Here is a 14628-nt window from a genome sequence, read left to right as displayed (position 1 = left end):
ATTCTGTAGACTATAGCGCAAAACAGGCCATTATAATATCAACACCAGTTTGCTTATCGTGGAGGAGAATGACATGAATCATTTCAAGTCCAAATTCTTAAGTGGCCAAAGACTACAGGACCAAGCAGAGAGTGAGTTACAATTGGCCTCTATTAAAAACAGAAGGAGAGTTAAGGACAAAAAGGTAGCTACAAGGGCAGAGAAGGGAAAGGATAAGGTCTGGAGGTCTATGCTCAGGACCTGGACAGAACTGACACAACAGCTAACCAACTGTGGTGAGAGAAAGAGAGACCGACCAACACACAAGAAAATGGCAGAAGGCATAATTACCACGCTCATGAGTGATGACTGAGAAAGGGAAGAAAGTGCAGTAAACCAAAATAAGAAAAGGAAAACAGGGGGAAGAAAGAAAGAGAGAAAGAAAGTAAGAAACAAAGAAAAAGATTACATATAGGGAAAAGAGCTTCAAAAAATCCGAGTTTTGTTGTTTGGTCAACATGGGAAAAGAAATGTGCTGTTAGAAAACCTGTGCAGCTGAATATAACTTAAAGAAATAAAAAAATACAACAGTGAGACCTTTTCTTTTCAGTTATAGCTATTTCTTCATGTTTGAGCCAAATAAGGCATTTTAGTTTGCTAGTTAGGAGGTACTTTGTACAAACAAGATAATAATGGGGAAATTATGGGTAGAAAAACATCATCAGCTGTAGTAAATACTATGATTTAATGTTATAATAGGTGCACTAGTCATTATTACACTGTCATTGAAAATTATTCTCTTTATTGTGTATATACAAGGACGGGAAAAAATTACAAGTACAAAATAATTCTAATCATTAAAAAAAGCACAAATAAAACATCCAAACACCTCATTTTGAGCTTTGAAAATGGCCACTTAAAATTCGACTGTAAACAGACCCAGCATGTGCATCTTCTGAAGACAGCAGAACCATATCATCAACAAAAAGCATGAAAGATGCAACCCTGAGGTTCCCAAACCAGACACCTTCCTCACTCTGGCTGCACCTGAAAATCCTATTCATGAACATCACGAATGGAGACAAAAGGCTATCCTGGTCGAGTTCACCCCCATCAAAAACATGACTTTCTGTCAAGGATATGAACACAGCTCTCATTTTGGTTGCACAAGAACTGAATGGCTTGTAATGACAGCATCGACAGCCTGTACTCTTCATGTACCCAGACAGGGTTCCCTGGAGGACACAGAAACAAGCCTCCCATTCACGAATCACTCCAGTGGCCCCTTCGGTAACTTTATAAGGGTAAAGAGTTGGTGTTCTGTTTGTTTGTTTACAGCCAGGATAGAATCCACATTGCTCCTTCTGAATTTGAGGTTCGACAATCGGTCAGGGCCTCCTTTCCACTATCCTGGAGAAAGTTTCCTGGGGAAGCTGAGCAGTGTAATATCCTGATAACATCAACACTCCCCCTTTTTGAAAATGGAATCCACCATCCAGGTCTGCCACTCCACAGGCAGTGTCCCTGACCCACACATGACATTGAAGAGACATGTCAGCAAAGACAGCCCCGCAGTGTCTCAGGGTGAATATCATCCACACTTGGTGCCTTGCCACTAAGGTGGTTTGTAACTAGTGGTGTAACGGATCACTAAACTCACGGATCGGATCGGTCCTCGGATCGGATCATTTTTCGGATCAGCATGTCTATGACATATACACATATGTCGAAAATATTCGGAGCTCGTCTCTTCCCTTCGCCTTCGGCCCACTTCGGATCATCCCGTCGTGTTCAGCTCATCTCGGCTTCTCCGTTCGTGTTTATAAACACCACCCGAATGGCCAGGTTGCTGCCGACTCTGACGTCACGCTTCACTTCGTTGCATAAACACAAGACAAGATGCTGAAGACCTCCGCTGTTTGGGAATTCTTCAGTTTAACTGAAGACAAAACGAAGGCAAAATTTGGACCCGAGACCAGATGAACGGATCCAAATATTCGGGCCGTCTCCGCCACAAGCAGCAGCCCCCGCTGCCGCCGCGACCCCCCCAGGTCGTCTCCGCCACAAGCCCCGCTCCCACCCCCCCTCCCTCCATGAATATCTGGATATTCGTCTTTAATAGGGCCCGAATATTCGGAGGCCAGAAACCACTATTCAGGCCAGCCCTACTCGCCATGTCTGCTCTCATCCTTTCTCTGCTCGCCACAAGCTGCGTGCGGACGGAGCACATCTTCTTTTTTTTCTTTTTTTTCCCAGAAATCGATCCGCGGGTCATGTGTGTGCCGAACCGATGACGTTGATCCGAACAGACCACGGATCAATGATGATCCGTTTCACCACTATTTGTAACTAACCCCGTATATGCACAAGGTTTCCCCTGAGACTTCAGTCTCTGCCTCATCCACATGGAAAGTGTTGGCCAGGCTTAGGAACTTCTTAAAATGCTCCTTCACAACCCAACAATATGAACAGTCCAGGTTAGCAGTACTCCCCACTGGGTGAATACAGCCTGGGCCAAGCCCTAACTTCTCTTCTTGAGGTGTGGTTTGGTAGAATTTCCCTGAGGGTGATGGGAAAGTCCTTCTACAGAGCGTTCCCAAGCCCTTTCCATGTCTCAATTTCTGCTCCTGTGACTGCTGCAGATACAGTCCTTTTGCCCCCCTGTTACCAATCTGCTGCTTCAGGACACCTCTGGGTCAACAAAGCCCATAACACCCTTCTTCAAATCGAATAGCCTAAATAACTGCCAAGTCCACTAATGGGTACAGAGGAGAATTGCTACCTTATCGCAATGGAAGGGTCTGCATGTCCCTGTGATCCTATGTTGTTGGGGCCAATAGCCACTGGTAGAGTTTCCCAAGACAAACTGATTCTAGGTAAGGGGCCAGACAAAGAGCAATTCTAATAATCCCTATAACTTGGCAGATATGTAGATTTGAAACCACAACTGGAGAAGGGAGAATGGGTCCCTGTCATGTAAGGGGTGATTAAGTCACCAGGAAGTGTCTCATAACTGTGTATTACTCCACTGGACTCATGTGGGCAAAGCCCAAAAGAAGCAGGATGGAGACACCACCTACCATGCCCAGCACCCACTGGAATAGGCAAAAGGGCTGGACTGGGTGCAAACTGGGTGGGAAGCCGGGGCAGACCTGGGCATACCCTGTCATCACTTCATAGACTAGCACTAGGAATGCCAGCTCTCTGGTAGAGGAAGAACCAGGGCTGGTGTGGGAAGTGAAGTGCTGCCAGAAAGATATGGCTGAACACACCATGACGCATCAAAGATTCTGGAACCAAATCAAACCTCCTGGAAAGGTGCTGGACTCTCTCCTTTTCTGGAGTTGCCCAAGGTGAGTGGTGCAGACAGGTGTGGAAACACTCACAAGAGTATCGCCTCTCTGCAACTATGTATTGCAGAGGGTAAGGCTCTGACTTTTGTCTGTGCTTATGCCTTCTTGAAGTCTGAGTGGCAATTTAGGATTTGAAAGTTCTCCCAGAGGACTTCAACACTCTAGTGGGCCAGTAAGTGGGTGACAGGGAGAAATGGCCAACCTGATCTGAATTAGTGATGTTTTGTCGTTAGACCTCTGTGATGGGCATCGACTTGACCATAAACTCCATGTTTGAGGATAAAGTGGCTCAATGTACATAACACCACAGCACCTTCTGCCAAAGGCTGATGATCAACTTCTTGATTGTATTTTCAGACCTGTGGCGAGTGACTGTATGCATTTGAGAAGCTGGGTATTGTATGTCGACATCTGCCAGTGGGCCATCATGGTAAGATAGTATGATAAAAAGTTAATTCTACAACAGGAGAGAGTTAATGTTTTCTGACCTTAGGTTGAAAAAAAAATATGTGCATGCATCAGTATCTGCATCAGTAATCAGTAAAAGTGATTTGGAAAATATTGGCATATTAGAAACAGGAAAAGATCCAATATCATGCAACCCATACATACGGTAAACTATAATGAATTTGTACACATTTGCAGAGAACTCTATAGAGAAAAAGTGAAGGAAATTAAACTGCAAAACCAAGGAACAATGTCATACACTGGGACAGAATATTTGTAGACATTTACTTTATTACCTCCGCCAAGGAGGTTATGTGACACCCGGCTTTTGTGTGTGTGTGTGTGTGTGTGTGTGTGTGTGTGTGTGTGTGTGTGTGTGTGTGTGTGTGTGTGTCTGTCTGTCTGTCTGTCTGTCTGTCTGTCTGTCTGTCTGTCTGTTAGCAAGATAACTCAAAAACGCCTGGGCAGATTCAGATGAAATTTTGAGGGGATGTAGACTATGGTAAAAGGAAGAGATGATTTAATTTTGGTGGCAATCCGGAAAGGATCCTGGATTCTGGATCACTTTGAATTTTTTTAGTATGTATTAGTATGTGGTCCAAAATATGACAAAAACATCATAGGTTAGTATGTCGTCCAACAAATTGGAGCAAGGTGTCCAGATAGCTCAACTGGTTAAGAAGGTGATTCATAAACAGAACTGTGTCAGAGACGCAGGTTTGATTCCAGCTCATGGTCCTTTACTGCATGGGTTTCCTGTTTTCCTCTCTATCCTTGGCGGAGGTCTGCACTCTCTGAGTGCTTTTCTAGTTATTATTTTTTAATCTAATTGCTTAAATAGATTTAAAATCAGATGCAAATCTGAATAAAGCTGTCAGTTCTGCACCTACTATAACAAGATGATTTAATTATGATGCAAAATTAATTACCCATTATTACCCAGTAGACAAAGTATATTATTGCTGTACTTTAAAATCTGGAACTACAATAAATAGTATATAGGCAAAACAAGAAATTGCCCTACATTGTTATAGTTTGAAGTTTTGAAGATAGCTGACTAGAACTTTGAAAAAGCATCAGTCTAGAATTTGTAATGTTAACATCCTGAAAATGCAACAGGAAAAATCTAAGTACAATGACTTATAAACCATAAAATCCTGCTTAATAATGCATGTGAGCAGCAGGTAATATTGCATTACCACTTTATTTAAACTCAACAAAGTGCTCAACCAAGGTGATGTAAGGATAAATGGAACAAAGCAAAATACACAATGATGGCTGGAAAAGAAAAAAATAACTTCCATGTATCAAGAATAAACAAAATGTGACACCAATGAGTTTATTTCTCCTACCACAACTTTTTAAATGGTCACTTGGTATAAATGCTTATGCCTACTATAGGACATACTTATATGTTTTACAGGCAGGTTCAAAAGAACCACTGTTAGGCTGATTAAAATTTATTCTGCCTGCAGCTGGAGATGAGAAGCATTTTAATAATGCTTTTGTAAAATGTCCAGATTAGGCCATCAATGTCCAACTTAGAAAAGAATTGTTCTGTGAACGTCCTTTTCTATTCCTATAACCATTCAAAAAGAAATTCAAATGGTGCAAACGTAGTGAGGCTTACCTGACCCTTCCTCCGTCACCATTCCCAATCCCTCAGCTTTGTTCTGCCTCTCAAACGCATTTAGATCCAAAACACTAAAGCAGAGACAAACATATCGTGAATCACTGGCCTGCCTTCCCTACTGCAATCTTGGCCAGTACATCCACCTCGTCTTTATGCAGAGAATTATATCTAAATGTTACAAAAGCCAAAATGCTGCAGAACACCCAGACCTTATAGCATATTTAATCTGTTCAAGGTTATCCTAAACAGAATGCTCATTTGCAATTCTAAGAATCACCATACTAATAAATATTGAGAAACTTAAATGTCTCAGGTTTTACTGTTCTTTAACTATGACTACATCGAGTTTTTCATTACATTTTGCAGAACATACAGTTTTCAAACAGCAGTTGCTGCATTACTTTTAACATTTAAACATAACGACAAGCAGATTTTAATCATCAACTTTAAACCATAGAGTTCTGATCTGCCCTCTTTGTTTGGACTTAAGAAGGGAGGGCAGGACAAGATCCCCACCCATGACCCCGGTGCATTACCTGCATGACTGCATGAGACCAGCCAGACTCTGAAAGAAGCCCACATCCTTCTTGTCTTTCAGATAATCCAACATTTTCTGTCAAAGACACAAATAAAGACCACAGAGCACAATGGGACATCTGAGTTATAGTTTACACTGACATTAATAAGACAAACTAAAAAATTAAATGTCAATACCCTTAAAAGATAATACAGAGGCCCTCGAACAGGGCTACAGCACACACTATTAAGCTTCACTATATTCCATACACACAAACAGAAGTAGGCCAAAGTACCTGCTGTACAGTCGAGTTTCCTCCATTGAGAATAGCAATCCCTAGCTTCAGAGTAGATGCTACCATGGGGCCCATCTCCCCTGGAGGACAGGATCACATACAGCACATAGCAGCTTATTGCTCAATTCCAATCATTACCTTTTAATAAGCATGACAATAATATGATCATGATAATTAATACAGTAATACAATATGTTTGTACTCTTCAAAAACATAAGGTAAAAGTTCAGAAGTCAAAACATTGGCACTATTTTATTTTATGTAATTGCAGCATGAATTCAATGAATCATTACAAATGACAGCAGCTATTCTGCAAAATGTATAAAAAATGCACTTAAATGTTCTGATTAAAGTTTAATTGGTCCATAGTTCTAACAGATGCTGGCTGTGTCAAATTGTTTTTGTAATTTTGGAAAGTAGAAATAAGCCCAAGTGTAGTAAATGAACTATACAGTCCTCTGAATCCTCTAGTAATGGTTACATATACTACATATACCGTAATTTCCAGACTATGGAGCGCACCTGAATATAAGCCACACCCACTAAATTTAAAAAGAAAAAAGTTTTGTACATATATAAGCCGCACCTGACTATAAGCCGCAGGTGTCCACGTTGTAACATGAGATATTTACACAGAAAGATTTTATTTAACTTGTAATTAAATACATACTTTCTTCCAGAACAGTGCCTGCAACACAGCAGTGAAACACATGGAGTCAGTCCACGCTGCCAACTCCAACGCGCTAGCTTAGCGCGCTAGCTTAGCACGCTAGCGCTAAAACTTATCTTTAAGTTTTTTATTGTATTGTATTGTATATCATCGTGGTGCATTTCGCTCTGCCTCCTTTTCCACACTTGTGTCTGCAACACACACACACAGCTGCAGCGCTCCTCCTCACGTCACACACTCTCTCTCTCACGCACACACACCCTAACCTGCTGAGGTTAAAGGAGAGCAGGCTTGGCCTACAACAGCTGCATCATACCATTTATTTGTGTTTTTCATGATGAGGGTGTGTGCATGAAGCACAGAATGATTGATCTGAAGAATTTAGTGTGCCTTTGATTTAATTTGAACAGTGTCAATGGTCCACTGTGACCCGTTTGGTAATTTTATTGGTCTGATGTGACGAGGCTAAACTTAATGATGGCATGAAGCTCACACGTAAAAATCTACACATTAGCCGCATCTTTGTATAAGCCTCAGGGTCCAAAGCGTGAGAAAAAGGTAGCGGCTTATAGTCCAGAAATTACAGTAGTCCTCATAGCAGGGTTACAGTAGGAGGTGGAAGGTAGGACTTCACGTGGGACTTGCCTTTGCTTGCACTGATGGTCTGAAGCACCATCTCAGCAGCTCCACGGTCATGAAGTCGAGCCTGCTGATACAACAGCTTTTGCTTCTCCATCTCCTTCTCCTAATTGTTTGAAACAGGACACAGGTCTAACAGGCAGCAGTTTACCAGTCCAAAGTTGAAATCACCATGGAGACTGAAAGACATAAAGTGTCACTGACCACCTACTTCAAAACTCTTCACTTCCCCATCTTCATCCTCTTCATCATGGCAACTCTGAGGAAAGGAACAGTCATAAAAAACAAAGGAACATATAAACAGCAGATGAAGGATGTGTTGAACTGTCATTGTCATGCTATGATGAGCGAGTGAATTCACTTCTAATTCAAAGGCTTGTGTTGCTGCTATTCAGTCGTTGGTACCTTAGCCATGATGTCAGCGTAGGCCATGTAGAGATTATCCTCATCTAGTTTGCTGCAAAATGAAATCCATGCATGTCAGTATAATGTGCAACAACAGGCTTTATTTTGCTTTTATTTATTGATATTTCCTGCTGACCAAAAGGGCACTTTTTGGACTTGTTTGCTTTCTTGTGTTGTAGATTTAATTTTAATAGGACTAAATTGGCATTTTCCTCAACAATATATGCTCAAAAGTCCAATATGAAAGCTTAGAGAAACCATGTATTTAGGACTTGTTTTGTAACTGTAACTGAAGTCTAAAACTTGCTAGCATGAAGGCCTAATCAACGGACTGCTGCTGAGATGGCAGCTCGTCCAGAAATTTCTCCTATCTCTGCAAACAGCCTCTGGAGCTCTGTTAGCATTGGGATCTTTGTCACTTTACTAACCAAGGATCTACTTGTCCGGTTACTCAGTGTTATTGGACAGCCAACTCTTGGAAGAATAATTTCATAAATCGGCAAAAATGTTAAAACATATTTTCACTTGATGGTGATTGATGGTGAATTTTGTCAGTTTAAAATTAAATTTACAACAGAATTAAGGGTGAAAAAACTGCAAGGTTCTGAATATTTCCTAAATCTACTGCATCTTATATGTCAGTGGTCGGCAACTGGCGGCCCGCCGGCCAAAACTGGCCCGTCAGGAATAATGTCTGGCCTGCCAGATGATTTGGACACTCTGATTTGGCACGGAGCCAAGCCAGTCCGTCACCGCAACATGAAACTCGCGTGGTCAGCTGCTGCCGGGCATTTCCGCGTTTGCGCTACTGGTCGGACACGGTTGTACCAGCCAGATTTCACTGAGCAACAGTGTGTGCAAAACGTGTGTGTCTCGGGAGTCATTTTTAATCCATCTGTGATCAGAATTGAGACGTGTGTCCCAAGCAGCGGCGATCAGCTGTATCGTATCACCCCCCCTTGCGGAATCGGAGCGCACCCCCCCGCAGGTTGGCCCGCTGTTCGATTGTTTACAAACATTTTGGCCCGAAGCCACATCTACTTGCCGACCCCTGTTATATGTACAAGAACCTACCATTTCTCTGTGAGGGCTGTTCTGCTGAACAGCTGAATGAGCTGATGCAGTGGATCAATGTGTTTCATCCCCTCCTCCTCCTCAGGTGGCTCCAGCTCACCCGGTTTCTGAAGGAAGCACACATTCACAAGCTAAGCACACTGAAATAAATGTCCCCTCAACCTTGCAAACAAATATGTCGTCATCGACAAAATAATTTTATTTGCTCTGCCTTTGCATTGTAATGAACTTACTGCAAGGTCCTCTATGAGTTTATCTTCAAAGTAATGTTCCTCTGCCTCAATCCAGGACTTCTCATAGCCCTGCAGGAACAAGTTTACAGCCCGATGCCTAGTTTGAGAGAGATACAGCTATGAATAATAAATTAATAAAAATATTTATGACATATTTACAATAAAGCAGAAACACCGTACACAGTGGGGTCCAAAAGTCTGAGGCCACTACTGTGTTAACTTGAGCTTTGAGCTTTGCTTAGGGCCATTATCATTAGAAAGCAAAGTCTGAGGCACGTCCTTATTTCCAACAACTGAAGTATGACTGCAAATTGATACATACTGCTCAAAGAATTAAAGTACATTTTGAAAACATATCATATTTCAATGGGGAAAAAAAACAAGCTGGATATCTACATTAATATGGACTGGATAACTACAGTAACTCCTTGTCTCCTGGAATCTCCTCCATGTGCTTAAGAATGTGCTGGGAGACACAGCAAACTTTCTGGCAATGGCACGCATTGATGTTTCATCCTGGAGGAGGTGGACTGTCTGTGGAACCTCTGTAGAGTCCAGGTATCGCCTCATGCTACCAGTAGTGACACTTACCCTAGCCAAATGCAAAACTAGTGAAAAACAGTCTGAAAACATTAGACATTTAAAAATGTCAGTGGCCTTCTCCTGTAAACTCATTCTTGTTGTGGGGGTAGTCTCATTGTTACCCCTCTAGTGCATCTGTTGTTAATTTCATGAACACCAAAGCAGCTGAAACTGACTAAAAACCTCCTCTGTTACTCGACTGGATCAACTGTCTTGATGCAAAACTTGGATTAAAAAGTGTTCCTTTAATATTTTTGAGCAGTGTAGTTGAAAAAAACCTTATGATGAGCAGATCAAGTGTGAGTGTTATCTGACTAATGTCACTGTAACCACTTTGCTTTTGTTTGAGTGCTGACTTTGAAAGATGTTGAATCTTTATTTACATTTCTTCATTTTACATGGAAGAATTTCCTCAGGCTTTGTCAAATTTCCAGGTTTACAAGAAAATATGATCCACTGATTGTCTCCACTGATGTGTGCACATGTTCATGCAGAACCTACCTGGGCAGGTTATAGAGAGGTGCCATCCTGAAGCAAGCGACCACGGCTCTCTTCCTCTGTTTAGACAGCAGTTTATGCCAGACGGCCTTCTTGCTGCGCTGAGGATGCTCCACCTAAAGGCACAAACCGAACCCCTCAGTCCAGAAGACTTTTACATGATGTGACACACCCTCTCACAATCTGAAGGCCACATTTCCACATCTCTGGGACAACTAGCTGCAGTAGTGTGGCAGATTTTTCTTTCTGAGTTGGGGTGGGTTCACTAACGACCAATCACATCAGCTCTTGTAAGAGAAGTGCAGCGCTGCTTCTATTCAGGAAGCTGTACTTTTCTAGAAGTAGCAGACAACAGCAGATCCACTTAAATATCATGATACAAACCTGGTCCAGGTGGAAGAGGACATGAGCGATGTCCAGGACTCTTTCCACGGTCTTCTCTGGGTCTGAGGTATCCTCATAGTGGTTAGGAAGGTCTCTGTATAGAGCCATCTGCCAACGAATAGCTGGGTCCTCTAGCTGTACAAGATGCACAGACAAACTGGATTTCTATGTGTGCTAAGACTGAACACTTCTGAATACTTCAAATATAAATAAATAAGATTAAGTAAAGCTTACATCCACGTCTGTCCAGACTCATAATAAACATGTAATGAAAACTCCAAAGACTTTAAATAGGTGGACACCCACAATTTGAGTCACTAGTTCAGAATCTGGCCTCATGTGTTCACTGTATGGTCACAATGTCACTTTCTGTTCTTGATTTATGCCACTGAATAATGGCCAGAAAAGTGCTTTTTCAGAACAATAATATCAAGGTAAAGTTGACCTCTGGATATTCATTTAGACTGAAAATGTCATCACTTTATAACTATTGACATTTGTATGAATTTATTCCATAGTTAGCTCATGAATTCTTGAGTTCCTTCCAAAAGCATGCTTTGTGAAGTCACAGTGAATCTGACCTTTAACCATCAAAACTCAGTTTACCTTTGAGGGATCATTTGAGCAACAGAAACTTTCTCAAGGTGTTCAGGAGTTATTGTGTTCATGTAGAATTGGACGAATATACAAACATTAAGCATTTGAAGTAAGAATATGAACAATCAAGCAAGTGTTAAAATGGATTATCTGGGGTGTAAACATGAAACTGACATCATCTTAAGTTTCCTCAAACACACTTAAAGTGCTTTGATGTTGTTACAGTCACAAACCTGCCTGAATTTGAACAGCATTTTTACCTTTCCTTGTAAATGCAGATTGTTCCTGATGATCTCTCGAACTTCATCCTCTGTATCTTTCTGTTTTAGAATAGAGACACATTCAAAAACAGGTGATGACGATCTCATTGATAATCTGAATATTTTCTGGGAGCTTGCATCATTTTTCACAGAGGGCATACACCCAGTCCACAGGGTACAAAAATGTACAGTTAACTGTAAATCCCTCATTAATAACAGCGTCAGAGTGGCTCCACACAGACCGGCGTTTTTAACAAGCAGGTGTCTCTAAGTTCTGAACACTGTTTGATGAAGCATTCACCTGTCAGAACACCAACGATCTGGTCAACCGTTTAAATTTAATCTGCCTGTCTTCATTAGATGTTTCATTTCTGAGTACATCTATATTTATAGTAACTACTTATGAGTTTACTTTTAAGAATCTCTTCCAATAAGCACATGAATTCATTAAGTATAACAGGTAAGTTAACAGTTCACTGGTTTCTTTAACAAAAACAACTTTATTTTTTTGTGATCGAGCATTTCATATTAAGCACTCAAGATGCCTTGTTTGGCATTTTTATGACATGCAGCTAAACGTGGTTCAGAAAATATCACTGCTATCATCAAAGACACAATGTTTTTGAAAAGACTATAATCTATTTGCCCAATATTGTAGATTTTTAAATCAATAAACCATCATGGTGAACAACAGGAAATTGTCAGCCTTTTATCTTCATTAGCTTCTGTGACACTGTCCTTCAAACATGGCCTCAGATTTAAATGTGTGAAACAACATGTTGAAAGATGGCAGACAGGCAACCATTTTTAGAATGTTAGCTCAGAAGATATTTGATATGTCAACCTAAATATTACAGATACCATTTTAAACATCTGTAGTTTATGATGAAAGAGTTTCAAGCCAATCAGAGTTGACTGAGCAGAATTCTCCTGATGATTTAAAATGAAACAACCCCATAGACTGACTACACAATTGAGCTTTTAACCAACACCAAGAAGAAGTGTTTTGAAGGTCATTCATGGCCTCTCTCCCAGTTGTATCTTTGTTCTTTTAGCACTGTATGTAACAATACATTTAGAAAGCTATTTGCTCGTACTACCATGAAAAGTAGATACTTTTACTAGTTTGTGGAGTAAACTTCTAAAATAGTCTGGATAACAAGTCATCTCTACCTGAGTGAAGCGGTTCTTAGCCAGTGTGATGAGCTCCTGTTCTCCTGGAGCACAGATGTTGAGTCCTACAGGCAGCAGACGTTTCAGAGTAGCAACGATGAGACTAGTCTGCATCGAGTACCGATCGCCCTTCCTCTTCATCTTCTTCCTCTCCTGGTCTGAAACTATTCCCTAAGACAAAACCAAACATCATAAGGAAAATGATGTATTTTTTATAACTGCAATGTAGTTGTGAGTCATATATTTCTTTCCACAATAATAACTTTTTGGCACATTTTGCTCCAAACACTCATTTGGAAGCACTCCCTTCTCTTAAGGTGTGTCTACACGTAGGTCCATACCTTTGACATCTTACACTTGGTGTCAGTGATGAGGAAGGACATGTTGTTGATTTCATTCTGGACCACAAAATTCTGTTCCTCTCTCTTGAAGTTCTGCATGCAAAAGACAGCATATGTCACTCACTCTTTCCACAGTCGCATTAGTTTACTGTATTGTTTGTCTCTTGCCTTACCTAGACCACCACATTTTATTACACCGTACAACAGTTATTTACATTATGGAGCCTCTGGTCTAGTGTTCCCTGGTGTAGCTGAGATATTTTCATATGCATGTTTTGGGTTACTTTGCATTCTCCTCAGTCATTATCTTACATGAGACTTGGCCCAGAAGATGAAAACCTCAGCCACCATTCGGAAGAGCTCCTCCGCCTCTGCGTTGGACTCTTTCAGCCATCGGGCCCTGTCAATATATCAGGGTAATTAGCAGCATGCTCAGCTCCATCGTCCTTTCCCCAAAGATGCAGCTTTTAGTAACACACAGTACTTGCAGGAAAACCTTACAGATTAGTAATTAATTTATAGAATTTATTAGTAACAACATTCATTGTGATGATGAACTATGAGCACCAAAGTTTGACACAGTTCAGTCAAACCACTGCACCTGTTGTAGTCAACAAATCGTATGAGGAGAGGGTAGAAGGCATACAGGTCTCTGACCAGTATGGTGAACTGGTCCATGATGAGAAGCTCTGTCTCTGACATCTCACCCCTGCCCTCTGCCTTGCTCTGTTCTTCATCCAGCAATACAACTGCTGCCTTCTGCAAAACACAGCAATAGATGTTCTGTACAACACTGTATGCCAAGTGCTTGGTTATTATTAGTAGTAATACCATTTTTATAATGGATAGACTTGCACACTTCAATATATTCTATTATAAATGCTTCCTGTTAGTTGTTGGTAGATGGAGGTCAAACCATATATCTGATAAAAATCAGTCTCAGCTCAAAACATTAAACCTATACAGGCTGGAAAAAACATCTCAAGCTAGTATGCATAAAATGTCAGAAAACATAGCATAGCAGGCTCTAAAGTGACAAATCAGTTATAGCTGTTATAACACAGAAATCAAGATTACATGGCAAAAAAGATGAGACGTACTTTTTTCAGTTTCTCCATCAGAGGCAGAAAGTGTGTCTTTAACAGCTGGGCTTTGGCTTTGCTGATAATTGGCTGAGAGAAGACTTGGGAAAAAGGACAGAGATGGTGTTAGATGAAGCACAAAACATAAAAATAAATTTCACAATGCGTATGCATGCATGTATGTACATTTGCATTTCATTTGGAGACTGGTGACAATACATTTATAGAGCTGTAAAAAATGAAGGCACAGCCAGTAAAAGAAGGACTTTCAATAACAATGCTGCTACATTTTATTTAGAAATTAACTTGATACCAAATTCAGCAAAAACACAATCGGATCAATATTTGGTGAGCACCCTCTTCCTACAAAACAAATCGGTGTTCCGATCATCCTGGAGAGCCTGACACACCCACAGTTCCTCTTTAGGTTCTGTCTGTCTCAGTCATTCTGTCTCTTCATGTAAAT

General features: G+C 40.9%; 1 protein-coding gene across 1 annotated transcript in view; it reads right to left on the bottom strand.

Moving 5' to 3' along the window:
• Positions 1 to 14628, bottom strand: part of ryr2a (ryanodine receptor 2a (cardiac)) — a 183409-nt gene that overhangs the window by 34792 nt on the left and 133989 nt on the right. The window contains exons 73-89 of the mRNA XM_022208750.2: positions 14181 to 14263; positions 13682 to 13839; positions 13393 to 13480; positions 13081 to 13173; positions 12740 to 12910; positions 11567 to 11626; positions 10710 to 10844; positions 10329 to 10441; positions 9246 to 9342; positions 9013 to 9119; positions 7939 to 7990; positions 7745 to 7792; positions 7540 to 7639; positions 6225 to 6304; positions 5949 to 6025; positions 5410 to 5483; positions 331 to 348 (exon numbers count right to left, since the gene is read on the bottom strand). Coding sequence (XP_022064442.1) covers positions 331 to 348; positions 5410 to 5483; positions 5949 to 6025; positions 6225 to 6304; positions 7540 to 7639; positions 7745 to 7792; positions 7939 to 7990; positions 9013 to 9119; positions 9246 to 9342; positions 10329 to 10441; positions 10710 to 10844; positions 11567 to 11626; positions 12740 to 12910; positions 13081 to 13173; positions 13393 to 13480; positions 13682 to 13839; positions 14181 to 14263 — 1554 coding nt within the window. The remainder of the gene's footprint in view (positions 1 to 330; positions 349 to 5409; positions 5484 to 5948; positions 6026 to 6224; positions 6305 to 7539; positions 7640 to 7744; positions 7793 to 7938; positions 7991 to 9012; positions 9120 to 9245; positions 9343 to 10328; positions 10442 to 10709; positions 10845 to 11566; positions 11627 to 12739; positions 12911 to 13080; positions 13174 to 13392; positions 13481 to 13681; positions 13840 to 14180; positions 14264 to 14628) is intronic.

The sequence above is a fragment of the Acanthochromis polyacanthus genome, chromosome 19 (genome assembly GCF_021347895.1).
Source record: "Acanthochromis polyacanthus isolate Apoly-LR-REF ecotype Palm Island chromosome 19, KAUST_Apoly_ChrSc, whole genome shotgun sequence".
In the NCBI taxonomy this organism is placed as follows: Eukaryota; Metazoa; Chordata; class Actinopteri; family Pomacentridae; genus Acanthochromis; species Acanthochromis polyacanthus.
The sequence above is the reverse complement of the archived record's forward strand: the minus strand, read 5'-3'. Positions and strand labels throughout refer to the sequence as shown.